The sequence below is a fragment of the Halichoerus grypus genome, chromosome 9, assembly GCF_964656455.1.
Source record: "Halichoerus grypus chromosome 9, mHalGry1.hap1.1, whole genome shotgun sequence".
NCBI lineage: Eukaryota > Metazoa > Chordata > Mammalia > Carnivora > Phocidae > Halichoerus > Halichoerus grypus.
This window is the reverse complement of record NC_135720.1, coordinates 94,131,806-94,152,697: the sequence shown is the minus strand read 5'-3', so window position 1 is coordinate 94,152,697 and position 20,892 is coordinate 94,131,806. Positions and strand designations below refer to the sequence as shown.

The window sequence follows — 20,892 nt, the reverse complement described above, 5'->3', positions numbered from 1 at the left end:
AAGTAAGGGACAGGCTACGAAACCTCAGGAACCAGTGCTAATTAGCTGGGTCTCCATACTCCACAGACCAGAGCCATGTATTTTAACAACGTCCTATACACTGAGAATCTTCATCTTTGCCCTGTTTCATTTTCTCAGCATGACTCACCTTCAGCATGCAACTGACGGAAAGAAAATTAGCTTCAAATGTACAGTGGCTTTTTTTTGAAAAAATATGAATCAGAAAATGTTTACTTAGTGCTTTTTCAGGATTCGAGTGCAGTCCTTTCTAATAGAAGCTGGGAGGGCAAGACCAACTTGACAGGGCGAAGAATATAAAAATATAAAAGGGGTTGGGTATATATAGAGAGAACACATCTGCTGGCTAATAAGGGGAGACTGTCAAAGATAGTGTTCGTTTTCAAATATACTTTGATACCTAAAATCCCAATCTAGTCAATGTCTGGCAAAAGCAAGAGCCAAACTGGGTGTACTAATAAGTAAAGGTAATCAACTTCATTTTCAGCTTTTGAAAAGTTTTCTAGGTTGCTCATGTTGAAACATATGAACACAATATTTGGACTTAAAGCATTCAGCACGTAGCAGCATTATTAAGCCATTGAACAATGGTTCCATAAAATTTCTACTTTTACAAGTGATTAAGCAGAAATTCACAGAGGTGACAAGACTTGCTGCAAGTTACAGTTACAGGACTTGATTATGTTAACATATCTTAATGTCATTTAGATAACAATTTTTAAAACTAGAATATAGTATGGTTTAATGGCTTTTTTTAAAAAAAGGTATTATAAACCAAGTTAGATGTTTTCTAAAGATCCACCATAGAGTTTCAGCCTTGTCCTTGCCCTATTTAACACAACTTTTTTGTCCCACCCTAAAATTCATACCAATTGATATTGAAGGCAGAGTTGACAAACTTATTAGTTGACAAAACAGGCAGAGATAAACTAACATGGAGGTAAGTAAACTATGGCCCAAGGGCTAAATCCAGCCCAATGCATGGTTTTGTAAATCAAGTTTTGCCAGAACACAGGCACATCCCACACAGTTAGTCCATGGCTGCTTTTGCAATATAATAGCAGAGTTGAGTAGTTGCAACAGAAGCTATATGGCTCTCAGACTAAAATATTTACTATCTGGCCTTTTGCAGAACACCTGAGCTAATATACTACATGAAAAAGAGTTGAAGTGTTTCACTGGAAAGATTACATTCAAGAGGTATAATTTTAACACTTTGAATCTATTTTTAACAAAATAATTGCACAAGTACAAGATGAGAGAAAACAAACTTTACAGTAATTCATGTAAAAATAAGCAAACTGATCCTGGAAACAGCCATATCAGCTTTCCCAGCCATATCAGCAGAATCTACTCAAGTGGTGGATGCCATACAGTATTGTTCTAAAACTTTTTATGAAAATTCCAGCAGATTTAATGACCCCTAGCTCAGTGTGAGCTAACAATGTGAAGTGGCTGATAAAAACAAGCTGATGAAATCTTAGGCTGAATTCATAAGAATTAGAGCATCCAGAACACCATGGGGGAGTCCACTGTACCCCAGTTACAACTACTATGTATCTTCTTACTCTGTATCTTCTTAGAAAATGACTTTGAGATATTGTGCAGGATCTCTACTTGGTAAGGGTTTTATACCAATTCTGTGCATACTTACTACTGCTAGGACACACAATATTCCAAGGATTCACAAGGATCCACCACTGGTGAAAAGGCAGCTACTTTTCCCTCATCACTAGGCTCCCATGATGTTTTATCCTATTTCTTTCTCTAAGTAGTTTTGAAACTAAAAGTAGAATAGATTAGGTCATCTACTCATCTACTCGTTTTGTATCCCAGGGTCTATTCCCATGGGACAATGTCTAGTTAAAGGTTTAATTCTTCCAAAAGAGCAATTCCATCATTTCCTTTTGTAAGGTTGTCCTACATTCTACCATTAAATAGTTGAGAATAGTTTTTTTTTGTTGTTGTTATCTGATTCAAATTGGACTTTTGTTCATTTTTATTGATAGAATTGTATTTTTATTTTTTTTAAAGATTTTTATTTATTTATTGAGAGAGAGAGAGAATGATAGAGAGGGAGCATGAGAGGGAGGAGGTCAGAGGGAGAAGCAGACTCCCTGCTGAGCAGGGAGCCCGATGCGGGACTCGATCCTGGGACTCCAGGATCATGACCTGAGCCAAAGGCAGTTGCTTAACCAACTGAGCCACCCAGGCACCCCAGTTGAGAATAGTTTGAGTCTAGCCAGAACATACTTGATTTGAGCCTCTAATAAACTAAGAGAAAAAAAAAAAAATAGCTGTCTTAGCACAGGATTCCATATACCTAGAAAATGGTCCAACCATGGTATTCAGAGTTTCAGTTCTATCTTGAGAATAACCTAACCTGGTGCTCGCTTCGGCAGCACATATACTAAAATTGGAACGAGAATAACCTAACCTGACATCCTAAACATATTTGTCAGGCTTGCCTGACATTTTTTAAAAATGAAAGTAAAGATAATATACTATCTTACCCACAGTTCTGAAGGAGAGAATGCCTAATAAAACCCATGACAAGGCATTTTACAATAAAAATTCCATATACATTCTACCAAATAAAAATATCAAGATGATGACTCAGGAACTGGTAAAAAGTTATCCTCAATCCTAACTACTAACCCTCTCCATTTGGTGGGGTTTGGCACCAAACTCCATACAACTCTACACAGTCCTCAGTGCCCCTGGGATGATGAGAGAGGAGGAGGGGCTCAAGTAGTGAGAGATTCCGGACACTTTCCTGCTTAAACCAGACCTGCTTTACATCAGGCTGTTTTTATATGCTTAGTTTTTGTTCTAAGATTTCATTCTTACAAATGACTGTTCAAAGAATTAAAACCACATTTAAAAGAAAATCAGTATAGTTAAAAGTTTTCCTGAGTACATAAATGATCATTTTCCATAAAGTTTTCTATCTTATTTAGTTTCATTTTGTTTACCTTAGATCCTGGTGTTCCAGGCTGACCGGGCAAGCCATCATGTCCCATCAAACCCTACATTTTTAAGTGGAAGTTTCAAGAGTAATTTAGAAAACAATATTAGAAAAATATTAAATCAATTTCCAAGGTACACATTCTCATAATAATCTGCTAAAAAATAATACAATATGGGGAAAAGTTTCCCACATACATCCAAATAAAGGATAATAAAAAATCTACGCAAGATAGCATGAAGGCCAGCAAAGCCCTCCTAACGTGGTTGCTCAAATAACCTACAAATAGCAAAAATTCCTGGAAAGCTAGTAAAAGAAAAATGTAAACAAAAGTTGATTTTTTTTCCCTTTATTCTCACTTTCTTCCTTCTGTCAAGATGGCTAAATTAGGTTTCTTCATAGATGTCATCCTGGTCAACTTCACATTCAACTTCTGTTTTCTTAAACAATATTTTGAAAGAGTTACCATCTAATAAATTCTCTGAATCTAACAATCTCTCTTCAAGTTACAAAATGATCATATTTTTAACCATATAATTCAAAATATGACAATAATTACTCTAGCAACAAGGAACTAATTTAATTTAGATTCTACTTTAAATACCACTACGTACATTAAAAACATTTGCTTTCTCTTAAACATAGCAAAGGAAACGTGATGAGCAAAAAATATGCAATTAATATCATCAGAAAACATAATCTCAATAGTATCATATTGAAAATACCATGTCATCACTACTACGCTTTGCTATCAATTTAGGATATTATTGCAACTATAAAATGTAAAACATACTGGCTCATCGCACTGTGTATAAAATATTAAGTATGTTACATATACATATTCTCAAAGTTCAGTGAAATTCTAGCCAATACCTTCAGTTTCTGGAAGCTAACTCAAATACTGGTAAATCACCAAGTTTATTCTTTTTTTTTTATTATTTTAAGATTTTAATTTATTTGACAGAGAGAGACACAGTGAGGGAGGGAACACAAGCAGGGGGAGTAGGAGAGGGAGAAGTAGGCCTCCCGTGGAGCTGGGAGCCCGATGCGGGGCTCAACCCCAGGATCCCAGGATCATGACCCGAGCCAAAGGCAGTCGCCTAACTGACTGAGCCACCCAGGCTCCCCACCAAGTTTATGCTTTCAATGAACAGATGACATGGTAGTGAAGGTGGAGGTTGAATATTCCATTTTAAAGGGAACAGTCTTCTTTTAAACCTCCCCAAAAGTCAAATTCATATCTAATGCACAATATTTTTCTTATTTACTCTTATGTGCAAAATTCACCAACTCTTTCACCAAGCAATGGATAAAATATCTGTGTTAACTTACATAAAGTCATAAACTGTTAAACATGAAAGATATCCATTTAACTTAAAGAAAAAGCTATTATAGGTAATTTGAATCACAGGTTAAAATCAACATCACTTCTAGCAATTTTTATGCAATCTTGCACACATACAATAGGATTTTCATAACTTCTAATATCAAACTCATATGTCCCTTCCAGTCTCAAAACTTCCAAAATTATTTGTTCACTAATTAAGGATCTTCCTATACTACCTCTTCTGAATATATTCTTCCTCATTAGTGTAATAAATGTGTAATTTTTTTTAAAAATGAAAAAAGAACATTTAAAGTTTTAGACTTTTTATGGTACTTAGTTTTTTTAATGAATAGATAGAATATTTGTTTTCTGGTTTCTGGAAAAATGGACATAATCTTTCTCATACAAATGGATTTGTGGACCCCCAAAATCTCACTGTTGGATTCCCCCCAGTTTTATAAACTCCAAAATAAGAACTCCTGGTACATAGAAAATGTATTTCAAACACCCTGATAATAATGACAACATACAGGAATCCCTGGAGCTCCTTTTTTTCCTAGTGGTCCTGGAGGCCCAATGTCTCCCTAAAAATCAAATACAGATTAAATTTAAAATTTTGAATTATCAATCCATTTCCAGGAATTTCCCACCAAAGCATTATGAAATGAAAATTCAATACCAATCAGCCCAGTCTGCCTCCCCTTTCTCTACTGTAAAACAGAAGCAACATAGGATGGAAAAATCAGGAACATAACACCTTAAAGATTTGGGCCTAAGGTCTGTGAAATCACTAAGTCATATATTTTTATGAGAAAATCAGGAGAGATACTGTCATTGTTTCAAACAAAGACCTGGAAGTTCACACAGAGTTGGTGAGGTGAGACAACAGGGGGGGAAAAACCATGTGAAAAATTTTCTTTTTTATCATAGATGAAGAAACATGATAGTAAACGTAAGTTAAGAAAATACAGGATATAGAATAGCATTTCTACTTCAATTTCTTGGACTGTGGCTAACCAGGTACTCCAAGGGCGTCTTTGAACCCTGAACAACAAGAACAAAAACCTGGAAAGAACATCCTCTGGGAGATAGTGCTGGTCTTATAAGAAGTTGGAGAGGTCTTCAAAGATCCCGCATTTTAATAAAATATACTCTGGGTTGACACTACGATTATGAGGATTTAGATCTATGCAGAAATCTTGCCAGAGATAGAGATGCAGGAGCCAACAAGGCTGGAGGTGTCCAGTGCATGAGAAACTGAATGGTGGGCTAGCCATGGGGGGAGGGTGGGAATCTTTAATACCTGGGACGACCCAGGACTCTTACAGGGGCTGATGTGATATCCATGGCTACCAGCAGGAGGCAGCTCTCCATGCCCCAATTAGGCTGACAGAACTCACACCAATTAACATGAAGCAATGAGCTCATTTTCATCAAGAAAGAAAGAGGCAGCAAGCCATAAGACTGAGAGTTAACAGAAATAACAAATTGCAGATACTGGAATTGTTAGAAACAGATTTTAGAATATATGAGATCTTTACAAATTAAAGAATGGAATCATGAAAGACGATTAGGACCGTAAATGGAACAAGAGGCTGTCAAGAATAAAAAGATGTTATTGAAAAGTTGAACTTTCAGAAATGAAAAGTATGATTGTTTTGTTTTAAATCTATTGATGGTTTAAACAGCAGAGTAGATACAGTAAAGGAAGAATAAGTACAGTAGGAAATATATCCAAAAAATTTAACCAGAATGCTAGAATCAAGGATATGAAAATAAGAAGCTCTTCAGAAGCATGGAGGACAAAATGAGAAGGAATAAAATTCATCTAACTGTAATTCCAGAAGGAGGGAACAAAGATTGGAAGAGATGTAATTTGGAAATAACAGGTGATGTCTTCCAGAGTTAGTGGAAATAATTCCACAGAGCCAGGAAGAAAACTGAATTCTCCCCAGGGCGAATAAAGAGAAATGCATATCTAGATACACTGTAATGAGTTTTAGAACATGAAAGACAAATAAAATACCTTAAAAGAATCCCAAAGAAAGGGACTGATCAGTTACAAAAGAACAATAACTAGAATGAGAGCAGATGTTTCTTAGTTAATAAGGGAATCCTGCAGACAATCGAAGAAAATCCTCAACATGTTTCAGTGAAATAATCATCAACCTTGAGTCATATACCCTACAAAATGATCCCTCAAAACCAAGAGTAAAATAAAGATATTTAAAATTAGATAAAATCTGAAAGGTTGTTACCAAGATATCTGTACTAAAAGAACTGCTAAAGATATAGTTCAGGAAGTAGTAAAATTATCCCAAAAGGATGGTCAAAGAGCACAAGATAGAAAAGTAACCAAGTAAAATAGAAAGCACATGTATAAACCCAAATTATCTGTATAAAACAACAAAACAAAAACTAATTATAAAGACAAAATAATAGCTTCTGAAATTATATCATATTTGAACAATTAACTGTTGCCATGAAGGTGGTAAGAATGTATTCTATGTGAAGACATTACCACTTTGCCCTTCTAATAAACAGATCCAGCCCAAAATCTTTCAAGTTTCATTAATACTCACTTTTTGTCCCATTAATCCTTGGTTTCCAGGAAATCCTGGCATTCCCTAAAAAGTAATAAAGTAGAATTTCAATTTTAAAAAGTATAGACTTTATCACTAAAGATGAATTCAAGTCCTGATTGGATTTTTAACTTGTAAATAATGCATAATTTCAAACTTACATCATCCACTTACAGTATAACACTGCTACTGACAATAATCCAATTTGGAATAGAGAAAATTTATGGGATTCAATATTATATGAACATCTACTGATAGTTAAAGTTTTAAATAAAGGCTTTCAAAAAGAAACACTTATGAGAATATTAACTTTGTTTCTTCTTTCAGACCAACATAAGTGATAAAAATAAGAAGGATACTTCACTTGAACATATTCCTATACTATTTAAAATGAATAATGCAAGAAAAACTGTCAAGTCATAGGAGTTCAGATTCAGTACAACAAAGACCCCCACCACCTCACAACCATAATTAAAAACTAGTAAGACTAATATCCTCCAAACTGAGCCATGAAACACCCAGGAACTTTAATTCCTTCTATAAAATACAACAATCTTTCTCCTAATGATTCCCTTATTCATAAAACTATGAAAAATATGCAGGTCACAGCTTGAGGACAGAAAGAAATATAGAGAACTCTTTACATGGCTCAACCTAGATGTAGAAGTTCTCCAGCAAGATTCAGAGAATATTGATGTTCATTGTACCGATTTGAGAATAACATTAGCATATTCATTAATGGGCAAGCAGTTCTATTGACAGTCATTCAATGCATTTACCAAAATAATCTTTTACCAGCCAAAGCAAACAGTGATGGCACTAACCAATTTCCATTTTTTATTCATTTTTCTTAGTTCCTTTCTCGAGGACACTTCAGTTAAAATAAGTAACACTGGAAATAAGTAACTAGACAGATGGCCAAAAAGGAATTTGAAAGACAAGGAAATTGGGACCCATCAGTATTTCTTTGAAAGCCCTCTGCATTATCAGGGCTCTCAAAGAAGAGCAGTACTCCTCAGTAAATCAAGGTACGTGGTAGAGAGGCCACTGTCAATGAGATCAAGTTATCTTCTATTACAGGGAGAGTAGACCATTATTTTGATTTTCACATCTTGACTTTATTAACACAATATTGGTCAATGTGTTAGCCACAATTATAATGCAAGACACATGCATATAGTTCTGGTTTTAAAAATCTGAACTTGAATCATAAATTGGAATTCATGTTGATTTTATTTGGCTCCATTCATTTTGCCACGGCACTACACCCTTTGCAAAGAACAAAAGTTGTATGTGAGCAAGGACTATCAACAAAGGGCTTGTAGTCTAGTTGAAAACACAAACTTTTACAAACATACGAATTAGAAAATAATATAAAACCATATAAATTTTAAAGTAACATTATAAAACATGAGCATAAAAATAAGGAAAATTAAATAACTGAGTTTTTGTAGAAAGAACATAGAATGATATGAATTGTATCCTTCCAAGGCAGAAAATGCGGATTCTCAATGCAATCAATCAAGATCAATATTGTTCCAAATAAAGGCCTCCATTTCGATAGAACATAAGTTGGCATGACACCATCTGTAATCAATTCCCATTCAAATATACATATACACACACTCACTATAGGTTTAGATTAAGTCCTGAATCGAAATAAAACCTGTCTGTAAAATCTTATCAGATATAAGACAGCCATATATTGTTCTATGCTGAAACTGGTGCAGCTGCGGCCATGCAGAGTCCTTTGGCCCCAAGAATCTCTAATGGGGTCATACAATTACCCATGATACTGTAAGACCTGAGAAGCTGAATTTCTTGCTGCACGCTGTCCTTTACTGCTTAGAATTTCATCACTATTCAAGTCTCTATGCCCTCACACAATCTATGATATTAGTACAAATCAGTTACAGATACCCTGCCTCTACTCCTGTTTCGGAAGCCAATTCCAGTGCCAGAAAGTCACATCCTCACTGTGGGGGCAAATGGAGTTATGCTCAGACACCCTGACCTCCACCTCCCAGGAGCCCTTGAGAGCCCCCCCAATTCACACCCTGGATCTGATTTGACACCCTATTACCTAAATAATTATAATACTGAGCTTGATCTCTATTAGGACATAGTCCCAAATCTTATGTTATTTCATCATATCAGATATTGAGAGTATTTGGGGGGAGATTCCAGATTTGAAAAAAAAAAAAAAAAGATTCCTTTTCCTATTGTCTTAACAAGTTAGTAAAACATTAAAATATAATTCAGAGATATGCAGTCATATATTCTATGTCTAATTATGCCAAGAACTATTGCTTATTTTATAAATATCAACCACAAATATATAAAACTATAGAATATTTAAAAAGAAGATGTAAAACTGATTTATAAAAGCAATTCTTGGCAAAACTAATATGATACCATGGGTATGCATGGAATAAAAGGCTGTTGAGAAAGAAGTTAACCAGAACTGAAATCATTCAGAGCTATATTAGTTAATAAAATTCTCCTAGATTTTATTTTCCTGGGCTCCTATTTATTGAAATTCACTAAATTTTGCCAATTTTACACTAGCAGAAGTATTATTCAAAACCAACTGAAATTTACCAGCTTGTCGATCCAAAGTATTTAGTGACAATTACTTCATACAGCAAATGTTTTCCAAGCAAACTATTTTATATTTTACTTTCGGCCTGTGTGGTTCTGGATTCAGGCAACTGTGAGAATGTATAAATAAAGACAGAAACAAGCATTTTATTTGGTAAGAGGAAAGCGGTATATTTCCCCACTTCTGTGATTTCAGTCTGGATTTGAGAAAGAGCAGAAAGTCAACTGGAAAATCCTGCATAATGTTGTGGTGAAAAAAGTGTTGACATAAAAAATGTTCTAGAATCTTCTCTGTAACCATTAAACCATTGATGTGTAACAAAAAGTCATTAAGAATAGAAATACATAATTTAGAATAAAGGGTTTGGCCCCTATTTCCTAAAGACCACTTTGTAATGAAGGAAATATGTCCATGATACATTACTTACAAAAGACAAAAATATCACTTGATACTTTCTCAGGTCCAATGAATTCAGTTACCTTACCCCTGAAATCAGAGCATCTTGGATCCAATCTGCTTGTAAGTAATACAATATTTTCAATGTACTAAAAACAAATCTAACCCGTTAATGGTATTTTTGTATCAAAATTTTCAACCTTTCCGCACAGTGGTAGAGATATTTAATATACAGTTATCAAAATATCAGAAGCATGTTTTTTATTGTATCAAGAAGTGATTTGTTTGTTCCTAAAGATTCATGAACTCTTATTAGCTTATTAGCTAATTAAATTAGCTACAAAATTACAACTATAAATTAGCTTATTATTAACTATAAAAATTACAACTATTATTACAATGATTATTAATAAAAAGCCCAGGGGAAGCAGTTACAGGTTTAGACCCTGAAGTCAGCCAGCCCATTATCCAGTGGCTGATGGACTCCAGAAGTATCCCCATTTTATACAGGGCAAAATAACAGAATCTACCTCATAAAGTTGGTACATTATATCAATTAACTCTCACAAGCTTAGCTCAGTGTTGGCACTCTAATGAAAAAATTTTCATGACTGTCTTTTCACAGCTCCTCCCTGACCTTTGAAAGTTGTGAAATAGATGAAGTCAATTCTCCCCCATGTCTCAAAATTTGTCCTCCTTCTTCCTTTTAAGGATGTCTTTTTTTTTTTCTGGTGGGCGGGGGGTCTTCCTACCTTGCCTTTCTCTACCCTTATTTCCAAAATTTCCCATTGTACCCAAGAGGACTCCAGCAGTCTAAGGCTTCCCACTAGGGGGGTGCCGAGTTGGCAGCGCCCGTCACCCACTACCTTTGTCTTTTCGTGTTTGGCTAACTTTGACTACAATGACTTTTTTGCTTTTTAAACATTCACATGTATTTCATCACAATTCTTTCAGGAAAATATAACAAAAATTTCAAATATATTTTCAGTTGAACCGCACAATGTCTTTCAATCCTTTTTTTTAAAATTCCACAAAACTGACAGATCATTATGAATGATGTACAAAAGATTACTCTGTGGTAAGAGAATGCTGAAGAGAAGTAACTCACAACCATAGCTGCCAAACCTAAAACAAACCAATACATAAGTACTTGTAATAAACCCATAATAAGGAAATCACCAGCTTTACTATTCCCTTTAATACTTCAACACAGTTTTACTACTCCCTCTAATCTTTAAGGGGAAAAAAAAAAGAATCTGAGTAACATTGGATGAATTTCTTCTCCCCTAGCCTATGGATCAGGACCCCACATGGGAATGGACCCAAAGTACCCAAAGGTAAGTAATTTCAATAGAAAATGCTTTGGTAAATATTTCTGGGTTACTTATGTTTACACACAACAGAAAATATCACCAGTTTGACATAATAAGTTACAGAAAGAGACCAGGGCTGGCATCAGAAGGAAAAGCTATCTGGGAGCCCTTACAAAGTTGCTTCATGTTACTGGCATTTCTCTTCAGCATCTAAAAGCATTTTTTAAAGGCCAAAAAGATATTCTAAACAATTTTACTGTTGTCAAAGTATCATTTTTCAGGACAAAAAAAAAGACAAATGTTTAGCAAATTAAAATAACATACCTGAAAACCCAGAAGAGGAGGGGGAGGACAGGATTTAGAGACCCACGGACAGTCTCTGCACTCCCACCACATCATGGGAAAGTCACGGACTCACTCTGAACCCAGAACTCCAGAAAATAACCTGTCCCTTTATATTAGCAAGTAAGATCATGCACATGAAATATATTAGGGAGTTAAAAGGAACATATACATATAGACACATGTAATGCTGAAAACCAACTCCATTTGAAAGAAGTTCCAAAATGATATTGGAGCTGCTCTAAAATGAGTTCTGATCCTCTGAGAACCTAAAAAATGCAGTCCATTTTGGTACATGGAATGTCACTGTATAATGCAAAACAAATTGTGATGAATTTCTCATAAAGGAGAAAAATGAAAATGAATTTTCCAAAGACCTTTAAAGTCAACTCAGTTGCTGAGTAGATTTTATATACCATTTTCTAGAGAAATCTGAATTACTTTTTTAAAGAAGTTCATATATGATCGAAGTCACCAAATGAAAAATTTTTAGAACACCAAATCAAAGGTGAAACTAGTTTAATGAAGAACACAAATGAATTTTTAACCTTAATAGTTATAATTCATATAGTAAAAACTAAATAACCGATTATTTGAAAATTATATCTAATTTGTTGTCTACGTGTCTTTTATTTAAAACCTGTTTTTAAAACATGTATATAGTTACATATTTATTGTGCAACTCAGCCCACTGTGAATTTTGCTGTTTATATATGTATATCCCCATTTTCCTATTGAAAAATTAGATGATACACTAATAAGCATTCACTAAAAGAAAAAAAAACTTGAAGGAAAACTATGTAAGTTTTCTATTGACCCATGACCAATCACACATATTTAGTGGCTTAAAACAACACAAATATATTCTCTTAGTGTTCTGTAGGTCAGAAGTAATGCATGGGTCTCACTAGGCTAAATTCAAGGAGTTGGCAAGGTTGCACTCCTTTCTGGAATCTCCAGGGAAGAAATCATTTCCTATTCATTCAGGTTACTGGCAGTTGGGGAAAAACAAAACAAAATAAAACAAAAACAAAACAAAAAAAACCAAGGTCTCCTATTTTCTTGCTGGGGGCCATTCCCAGCTTCTGGCGGCTACCACATTCCTTGGATCAGGCCCCTTCCCCCAACTTCAGCAGCAAGTAGCTGGTCAGGTCCTTCTGGTGTTGAATCTTTTTGACCTGTTTCTCATCCATCTTTTCTCCTTCTAATTATGTGTGATTACATTAAGCCCACCCAGGTAATCTAGGATAATATCCCCATCTCAAGGTCAATAATCTTAACCATATCTTCAAAGTCCCTTTACATTGTGAGGTAAATAATGTTCTGGGAACTAGGATATGGGTATCTTACAGGGGGAGGAGGGGAGTCATTATTTTGCCTACCACAGAAATATTACTTAACATGCAAGGACCAGATAGTTTCTATGTTATTTAAATTCCTCCAGGGCACTAAAGATGGAGGTGATTTAAATTCACATTATGAGGCCACCATACCCTAATAACAAATCCAGTCAAGAATAATATCTAAAAATGAAATCTACAAACTAACCTAATTTGTGTCAACACAAATGCAAATGGCTTTACTATAATGTTAGTAAATCAAATACAGCAGTGCATTAGAAAAGTAGAACATGATTAAGAGAGTTCGCTTCAGGGTACAATGAGTGTTCATTGTTAAGAAATATATCCATATAATATGTTCATCCAAGTTATTAACAGTTTAGAGGAGGAACAATACAAAACCATCTCAAAAAATACTAAAAATGCATTTTGCAGAATTTATCAGGCATTATTAAAAACTCTTATAAATCTAAATCTAGAACTTTGTAAACCTGAATCTGAATCCATTGGAAACCAACTGTAAACATACTTGGTGAAACACTAGACATTTCTGCTTAAAATCAGGAATAAAGCATAAGCTGGATTCTGAAGTAATGATTTCACTTACAGGAAAACATCCTTCCCTCCAAATATTGCATAACACATGGGAATATATGTAACATCAATAGGGGAAGTTAGATGAAATACATCCATGCTATAAATAAAAGGAAATGAGACAGGTGTTATATTCTTTCTTATAACCAGATATGATAAAACATCTGTAATACTGTGAAGTTAAATAATATTTCAATGGACATGACTTTTTATTTTGAAAATGTGTATGTGCTCTGTTTATGTATTCATATATTCAAGACTAAGTTTGGAAAGAATCTTATTAAATGAATGATTATTATCTCTAGGGATGGGAACGGGATTTGGGTAAACGAAGGCAGATTTTGAAATTTACAGCACAACTTCTACATGTTTTGCCTATTTAAGAGAAGTTAAATAAAATGTGTAATAAGTGAATACATAAGGTAATATAAATAAATATAATTGGGACGCCTGGGTGGCTCAGTCGGTTAAGCGTCTGCCTTCAGCTCAGGTCATGATCCCAGGGTCCTGGGATCGAGTCCCACATCGGGCTCCTTGCTCAGCAAGGAGCCTGCTTCTCCCTCTGCCTGCCTCTGTCTCTCTCTCTCTGATAAATAAATAAAATCTATAAATAAATAAATAAATAAATAAATAAATAAATAAATAAATATAATTAAAATGTACAATAAATAATACATTAAAAAGTTGGCCCATGGAGTTTTATATTTCAAAAATTTCTCAGGAAGAAAAAAATCTAAGATTTTTCTCCCTGCATTTAAGTCATTCAAGAAACTACTGTTAAATACCTGTCTTTCAAAATAAAAGAAGTAAAGATATTAATGGTTGTGGCTATTATTTCATTTAAAAACAACAACAACAACAACAACCTTATGGGGAGCCTGGGTAGCTCAGTTGGTTAAGTGTCTGACTCTTGATTTTGGCTCAGGTAATGATCTCAGGGTTGTGAGATGGAGCCCCACATTGGGCTCCCCCACTCAGTGGGGAGTCTGCTTGAGAGTCTCTGTGTCTCTTCCTCTCCCTTTCCCCCTCCCCCCATTCATGCACACTTGCTCTCTCTCTAAAATAAATAAATATTTTAAAAAACCACACAAAAAAACTAAACAACAAGAAAGAAGTATACTGCAACCTCACAGCTGTGACCTCAAAGGGTAACACATCTGCTTAGTTTTCATGCCTTGGTAGGTTATTCTCACAGACAATTTTTCACACATTGCTAAGGATATACTGGTAGACAAGGCGTCAGTCTTCCCATCTAGGGAAGAACAATACTGTGTTTAAGAAGCAATTTCTTTGATAACAAAGACAGGAATTTGGCATTTGACAAGATTAGCCTTACCATTTCCCCATAACAGAAGTAACAGAAGGTAACTTTTCTAAAATAAAAATGGTAATAGATCAGATCTAAAAATTGATTTAAAAAATACTATATGTATTTTCAAAGTAAATTTCTAGGAAAATTAATAACCTAAAAATTTCATTGAAGATGTAACAAATAAATTTAAGTGACCAAATTCCTATCTTTGTGAGGATTTATCAATCTTCCCATAAACAACTTTACTCTTGTTCAGTTGTACGTAGATGCACCTTTGTTTTCCAAAATAGATTTGCTTCTGAAATTTTGTCAAAAAATAATAAAGTATTTTAAATACACCAAGAACACTGAGTCTATTTGGAAATATAATTTCAAATTATCATTCATGGCAATATTGAAGTTTATTTAGCCTGAGAAAGATATTAAAGCACATATAGCCTTAAAAAATAATAAGGTAGCTAATAAGATAATTCCATTTTCATTTACCAATGTCACCAAAATTAACTGTTCTCAAGTAGGTAACTTTTATCTTTCTACTACCTTCATATTCCTCTATTTTGATCAACCTGTATCATAGCCTTTATATCACTACTTATCAAATTTTATATCAGATACATATAAGGCAGCCATTAAAAATGCAGTTCCCTGGGCTTCAGCCCCTAATTCTGATACATTAGGACTGAGATGGACCAGAAAACTGAATTTTAATAGCCATCTCTCATGATTCTGGTTAAAGTACTCTGGATCAGAGTTGGAGAAACACTGCTCTGTTTACTAGATAGTAAACAGACAGACAAACTCTTGAACATTATTTGCATTTGGGGTGTTAAGCTAGAAAAGTCATCAAGAAGTTTTTTATGAGTATCTACCAATTAAATTTTCATATAATCAATTTTATGTCTCTTTGTTCAAAAACAACTATAGATCATTTTCCCACCATTTTTAACCCTTCATCAAAAGTCTTAATACTGTTTTTCATGATTAACTTCACTTTAATGGAATTTAAGAGTCTTGACCTACCACAGCCTTTTATATAAACCTTTGTACAATATGTCTATTGAGTAAATTTTCTCTTTCTCCTAACTGCAGAGAAACTATTCTATCTAAAACCACCTGGTAGAATATTGTACATTCTATGACTGCTCAGCAAATATTAGCACCTGACTCCATATCTCAATAAGAATCTGCAACAATCCTAAAGCTCTCTCATGGTGGTTTCCCATTTTGTGTGATTAGTCATTCCATTCTTAAAATACATTATTTTAAGTTCTTCATATTTCACCTAAATCCATCAATTAAGTGCACTTTTCATGTAGACATCATAAAACTCCTTTGCCCTTATTTAAATATTCTTCAAATCACTCTTTATACTTCACTTGCAAGAAAGAGATCTTCACTGAAAATGCCTGGTCCCTATGTTCTAATAAATTAAGTTATATGCCAATCTTATTTGATCATTTCCAGTGGATTAAATTCATTATAAACCATTAGGGTCATACATGACTTCTAGAACATTCTCAATACTAGTCTACTCATGATTAATACACTCTTTTGTTAAAACATACCTTGGGGTTTTTTTTCCCCTACAACCTCAGAAGTGTGTACCAAAAAGAGTTTCAAAGCCACAATCTTTTGAAGAACCAAAATAAAAACAGCAAAGCAGCTATGACTTAACAAAGTACATCTGTTTCAAACAACAGAACACTTCAGTTCAATATTCAAAATTGCAAAAATCATTTTTATAAACCATCTGAAACTACTGGCAATCTATTATCTATTTATTAGGTAATTTACCTGATTATCAAAAATAAAAATGTGTATTGGTACAAACAAATATTTTCAAGTGCTCTTTCTCAGATACTCCCCATCTGTATTTTAACACACCCTAACATACTGAAAACATAAACGATTTTCTGATGTTCTCAGAGGCATGACACATTTGTCTAGTGTTCAATGTGGTAACCACACTCAAGCATTTTGAAAATATTGTTTAAAAACATAAAAAAAGAGTTCATCAGAATGAAATAATCTAGTTACCAAAGTGTGCACTCCAGATCACATAAAAAATATCAGTTTCCGCACTTGTGAAAATAGAATGAATTGAAAACATTCTCATTTCATCTGTTAAAACAGCATTTATATGGATCATGAGCCCAGTATTAAATATAACTTGTCTTGAATAACACTGTTAATTCTGTATTTTCATGCTTTGAAAATGGTGAATGTATTTGGACTAATTCAAAATGATCATATGATACCTTACAATAAAGATAAAAAGTATACAAAACAACCCCAGCCCCTATATGACTAAAGAACATAATTTGAAACTCAAAGTCTTGAAATCTTTGAAATCTAGACTAAATATCCTGTATAGATGGTGATGCAAGTTTCCTCTCCCCCATTCTCTTCAAAACTGAGGTGGATGGAACCAATCCCCATGTCAGTGAAACCAGTGAGCCTATGTAAGCAACATGAGATTCTATTTACCCACAGGTTATGTTACCCATTCTGAGAACTAATCATACATCATTTCATAGGTTCAGTTACATTCATTGCTCTTGTCATTTCAGAGTTCAATAAAGTCTTTTTCAAACTATAAGGACATGAATAAATAAGACTGAAATAACTACATTTTAATGCTTATCAATAATTTCACAATGAACATATTTTTTTAATTTTTATTTTATTATGTTATGTTAATCACCATACATTACATCATTAGTTTTCGAAGTAGTGTTCCATGACTCACTGTTTGTGTATAACACCCAGTGCTCCATTCAGTACATGCCCTCTTTAATACCCATCACCAGGCTAACTCAGAGTTAGCCTGTTTGTTTGTTTGTTTCTCAGAGTCCACAGTCTCTCATGGTTCATCTCCCGCTCCAAATTCCCCCCCTTCATTTTTCCCTTCCTCTATCTTCTTTTTTTTTTTTTAACATATAATGTACTATTTGTTTCAGAGGTACAGCTCTGTGATTCAACAGTCTTACACAATTCACAGTGCTCAATGCTTTGAAACTAGAACTCAATCACAAGAGGAAAGTCAGAAAGAACTCAAATACATGGAGGCTAAAGAGCATCCTACTAAAGAATGAATGGGTCAACCAGGAAATTAAAGAAGAATTTAAAAAATTCATGGAAAAAAATGAAAATGAAAACACAACTGTTCAAAATCTTTGGGATGCAGCAAAGGCAGTCCTAAGAGGAAAGTACATAGCAATACAAGCCTTTCTCAAGAAACAAGAAAGGTCTCAAATACACAACCTAACCCTACACCTAAAGGAGCTGGAGAAAGAACAGCAAATAAAGCCTAAACCCAGCAGGAAAAGAGAAATAATAAAGACCAGAGCAGAAATCAATGAAATAGAAACCAAAAGAACAGTAGAACAGATCAATGAACCTAGGAGCTGGTTCTTTGAAAGAATTAATAAGACTGATAAACCCCTGGCCAGACTTATCAAAAAGAAAAGAGAAAGGACCCAAATAAATAAAATCATGAATGAAAGAGGAGAGATCACAACCAACACCAAAGAAATGCAAACAATTATAAGAACATATTATGAACAACTCTATGCCAGCAAATGAGATAATCTGGAAGAAATGGATGCATTCCTAGAGATGTATCAACTACCAAAACTGAACCAGGAAGAAATAGAAAACCTGAACAGACCTATAACCACTAAGGAAATTGAAGCAGTCATCAAAAATTTCCCAACAAACAAAAGCCCAGGACCAGATGGCTTCCCAGGGGAATTCTACCAACCATTTCAAGAAGAATTAATACCTATTCTTCTGAAACTGTTCCAAAAAATAGAAATGGAAGGAAAACTTCCAAACTTGTTTTATGAGGCCACCATTACCTTGATCCCAAAACCAGAAAAGGATCCCATCAAAAAGGAGAATTACAGACCAATATCCTTGATGGACATGGATGCAAAAATTCTCACCAAAATACTAGCCAATAGGATCCAACAGTACATTAAAAGGATTATTCACCACGACCAAGTCGGATTTATCCCTGGGCTGCAAGGTTGGTTCAACATCCGCAAATCAATCAATGTGATACAATACATTAATAAAAGAAAGAACAAGAACCATATGATCCTCTCAAAAGATGCAGAAAAAGCATTTGACAAAGTACAGCATCCTTTCTTGACCAAAACTCTTCAGAGTATAGGGATAGAGGGTACATACCTCAATATCATAAAAGCCATCTATGAAAAACCTACAGCGAATATCATTCTCAATGGGGAAAAACTGAGAGCTTTCCCTCTAAGGTCAGGAACGCGGCAGGGATGTCCACTATCACCACTGCTATTCAACATAGTATTGGAAGTCCTAGCCACAGCAATCAGACAACAAAAAGAAATAAAAGGCATCCGAATCGTTAAAGAAGAAGTCAAACTCTCACTCTTTGCAGATGATATGATACTTTATGTGGAAAACCCAAAAGACTCCACCCCAAAACTGCTAGAACTCATACAGGAATTCAGTCAAGTGGCAGGCTATAAAATCAATGCACAGAAATCAGTGGCATTCCTATACACCAACAACAAGACAGAAGAAAGAGAAATTAAGGAGTCCATCCCATTTACAATTGCACCCAAAACCATGAGATACCTAGGAATAAATCTAACCAAAGGCAAAGAATCTGTACTCATAAAACTATAAAATACTCATGAAAGAAACTGAGGAAGACACAAAGAAATGGAAAAACGGAATTCCATGCTCATGGACTAGAAGAACAAATATTGTGAAGATGTCAACACTACCTAGAGCAATCTACACATTCAATGCAAACCCCATCAAAATACAATCAACTTTTTTCAAAGAAATGGAACAAATAATCCTAAAATTTGTATGGAACCAGAAAAGACCCCGAATAGCCAGAGGAATGTTGAAAAAGAAAAGCAAAGCTGGTGGCATCACAATTCAGGACTTCAAGCTCTATTACAAAGCTGTCATCATCAAGACAGTATGGTAGTGGCACAAAAACAGACACACAGATCAATGGAACAGAATAGAGAGCCCAGAAATGGACCCTCAACTCTATGGTCAACTCATCTTCAACAAAACAGGAAAGAATGTCCAATGGAAAAAGACAGTCTCTTCAACAAATAGTGTTGGGAAAATTGGACAGCCACATGCAGAAGAATGAAACTGGACCATTTCCTTATACCACACACAAAAATAGACTCCAAATGGTTGAAAGACCTAAATGTGAGACAGGGGTCCATAGAAATCCTAAAGGAAAACACAGACAGCAACTTCTTTGACCTCAGCCGCAACAGCTTCTTCCTATAAACATCTCCAAAGGCAAGGGAAGCAAGGGCAAAAATGAACTTCATCAAGATAAAAAGCTTTTGTACAGCAAAGGAAACAGTCAACAAAACCAAAAGACAACTGGCAGAATGGGAGAAGATATTTGCAAATGACATATCAGATAAATGATATATCAGTATCCAAAATCTATAAAGAACTTATCAAACTCAACACCCAAAGAACAAATGATCCAATCAAGAAATGGGCAGAAGACATGAACAGACATTTTTCCAAAGAAGACATCCAAATGGCCAACAGACACATGAAAAAGTGCTCAACATCACTCGGCATCAGGGAAATCCAAATCAAAACCTCAATGAGATACCACCTCACACCAGTCAGAATGGCTAAAATTAACAAGTCAGGAAACAACAGATGTCGGCGGGGATGCGGAGAAAGGGGAACCCTCCTACACTGTTGGTGGGAATGCAAGCTGGTGCAGCCACTCTGGAAAACAGTATGGAGGTTCCCCAAAAAGTTGGAAATAGAGCTACCCTACAACCCAGCAATTGCACTACTGGGTATTTACCCCAAAGATACAAATGTAGGGATCCGAAGGGGTACATGTACCCCAATGTTGATAGCAGCAATGTCCACAATAGCCAAACTATGGAAAGAGCCAAGATGTCCATCGACAGATGAATGGATAAAGAAGATGTGGTGTATATATATACGATGGAATATTATGCAGCCATCAAAAGGAATGAAATCTTGCCATTTGCAACAACGTGGATGGAACTGGAGGGTGTTATGCTGAGCGAAATAAGTCAACATGT

At 34.8% G+C, this 20,892-nt stretch overlaps 1 protein-coding gene across 2 annotated transcripts in view; it reads right to left on the bottom strand.

Moving 5' to 3' along the window:
* The window catches only part of COL21A1 (collagen type XXI alpha 1 chain), a 181,570-nt gene that overhangs the window by 15,990 nt on the left and 144,688 nt on the right, over window positions 1-20,892 (bottom strand). For both annotated transcript variants that reach the window (XM_078055217.1, XM_078055216.1), the window contains 3 exons: window positions 6,896-6,940; window positions 4,844-4,897; window positions 2,994-3,047 (listed from right to left, as the gene is read on the bottom strand). In XM_078055217.1, the coding sequence (XP_077911343.1) occupies window positions 2,994-3,047; window positions 4,844-4,897; window positions 6,896-6,940 (153 nt within the window). The remainder of the gene's footprint in view (window positions 1-2,993; window positions 3,048-4,843; window positions 4,898-6,895; window positions 6,941-20,892) is intronic.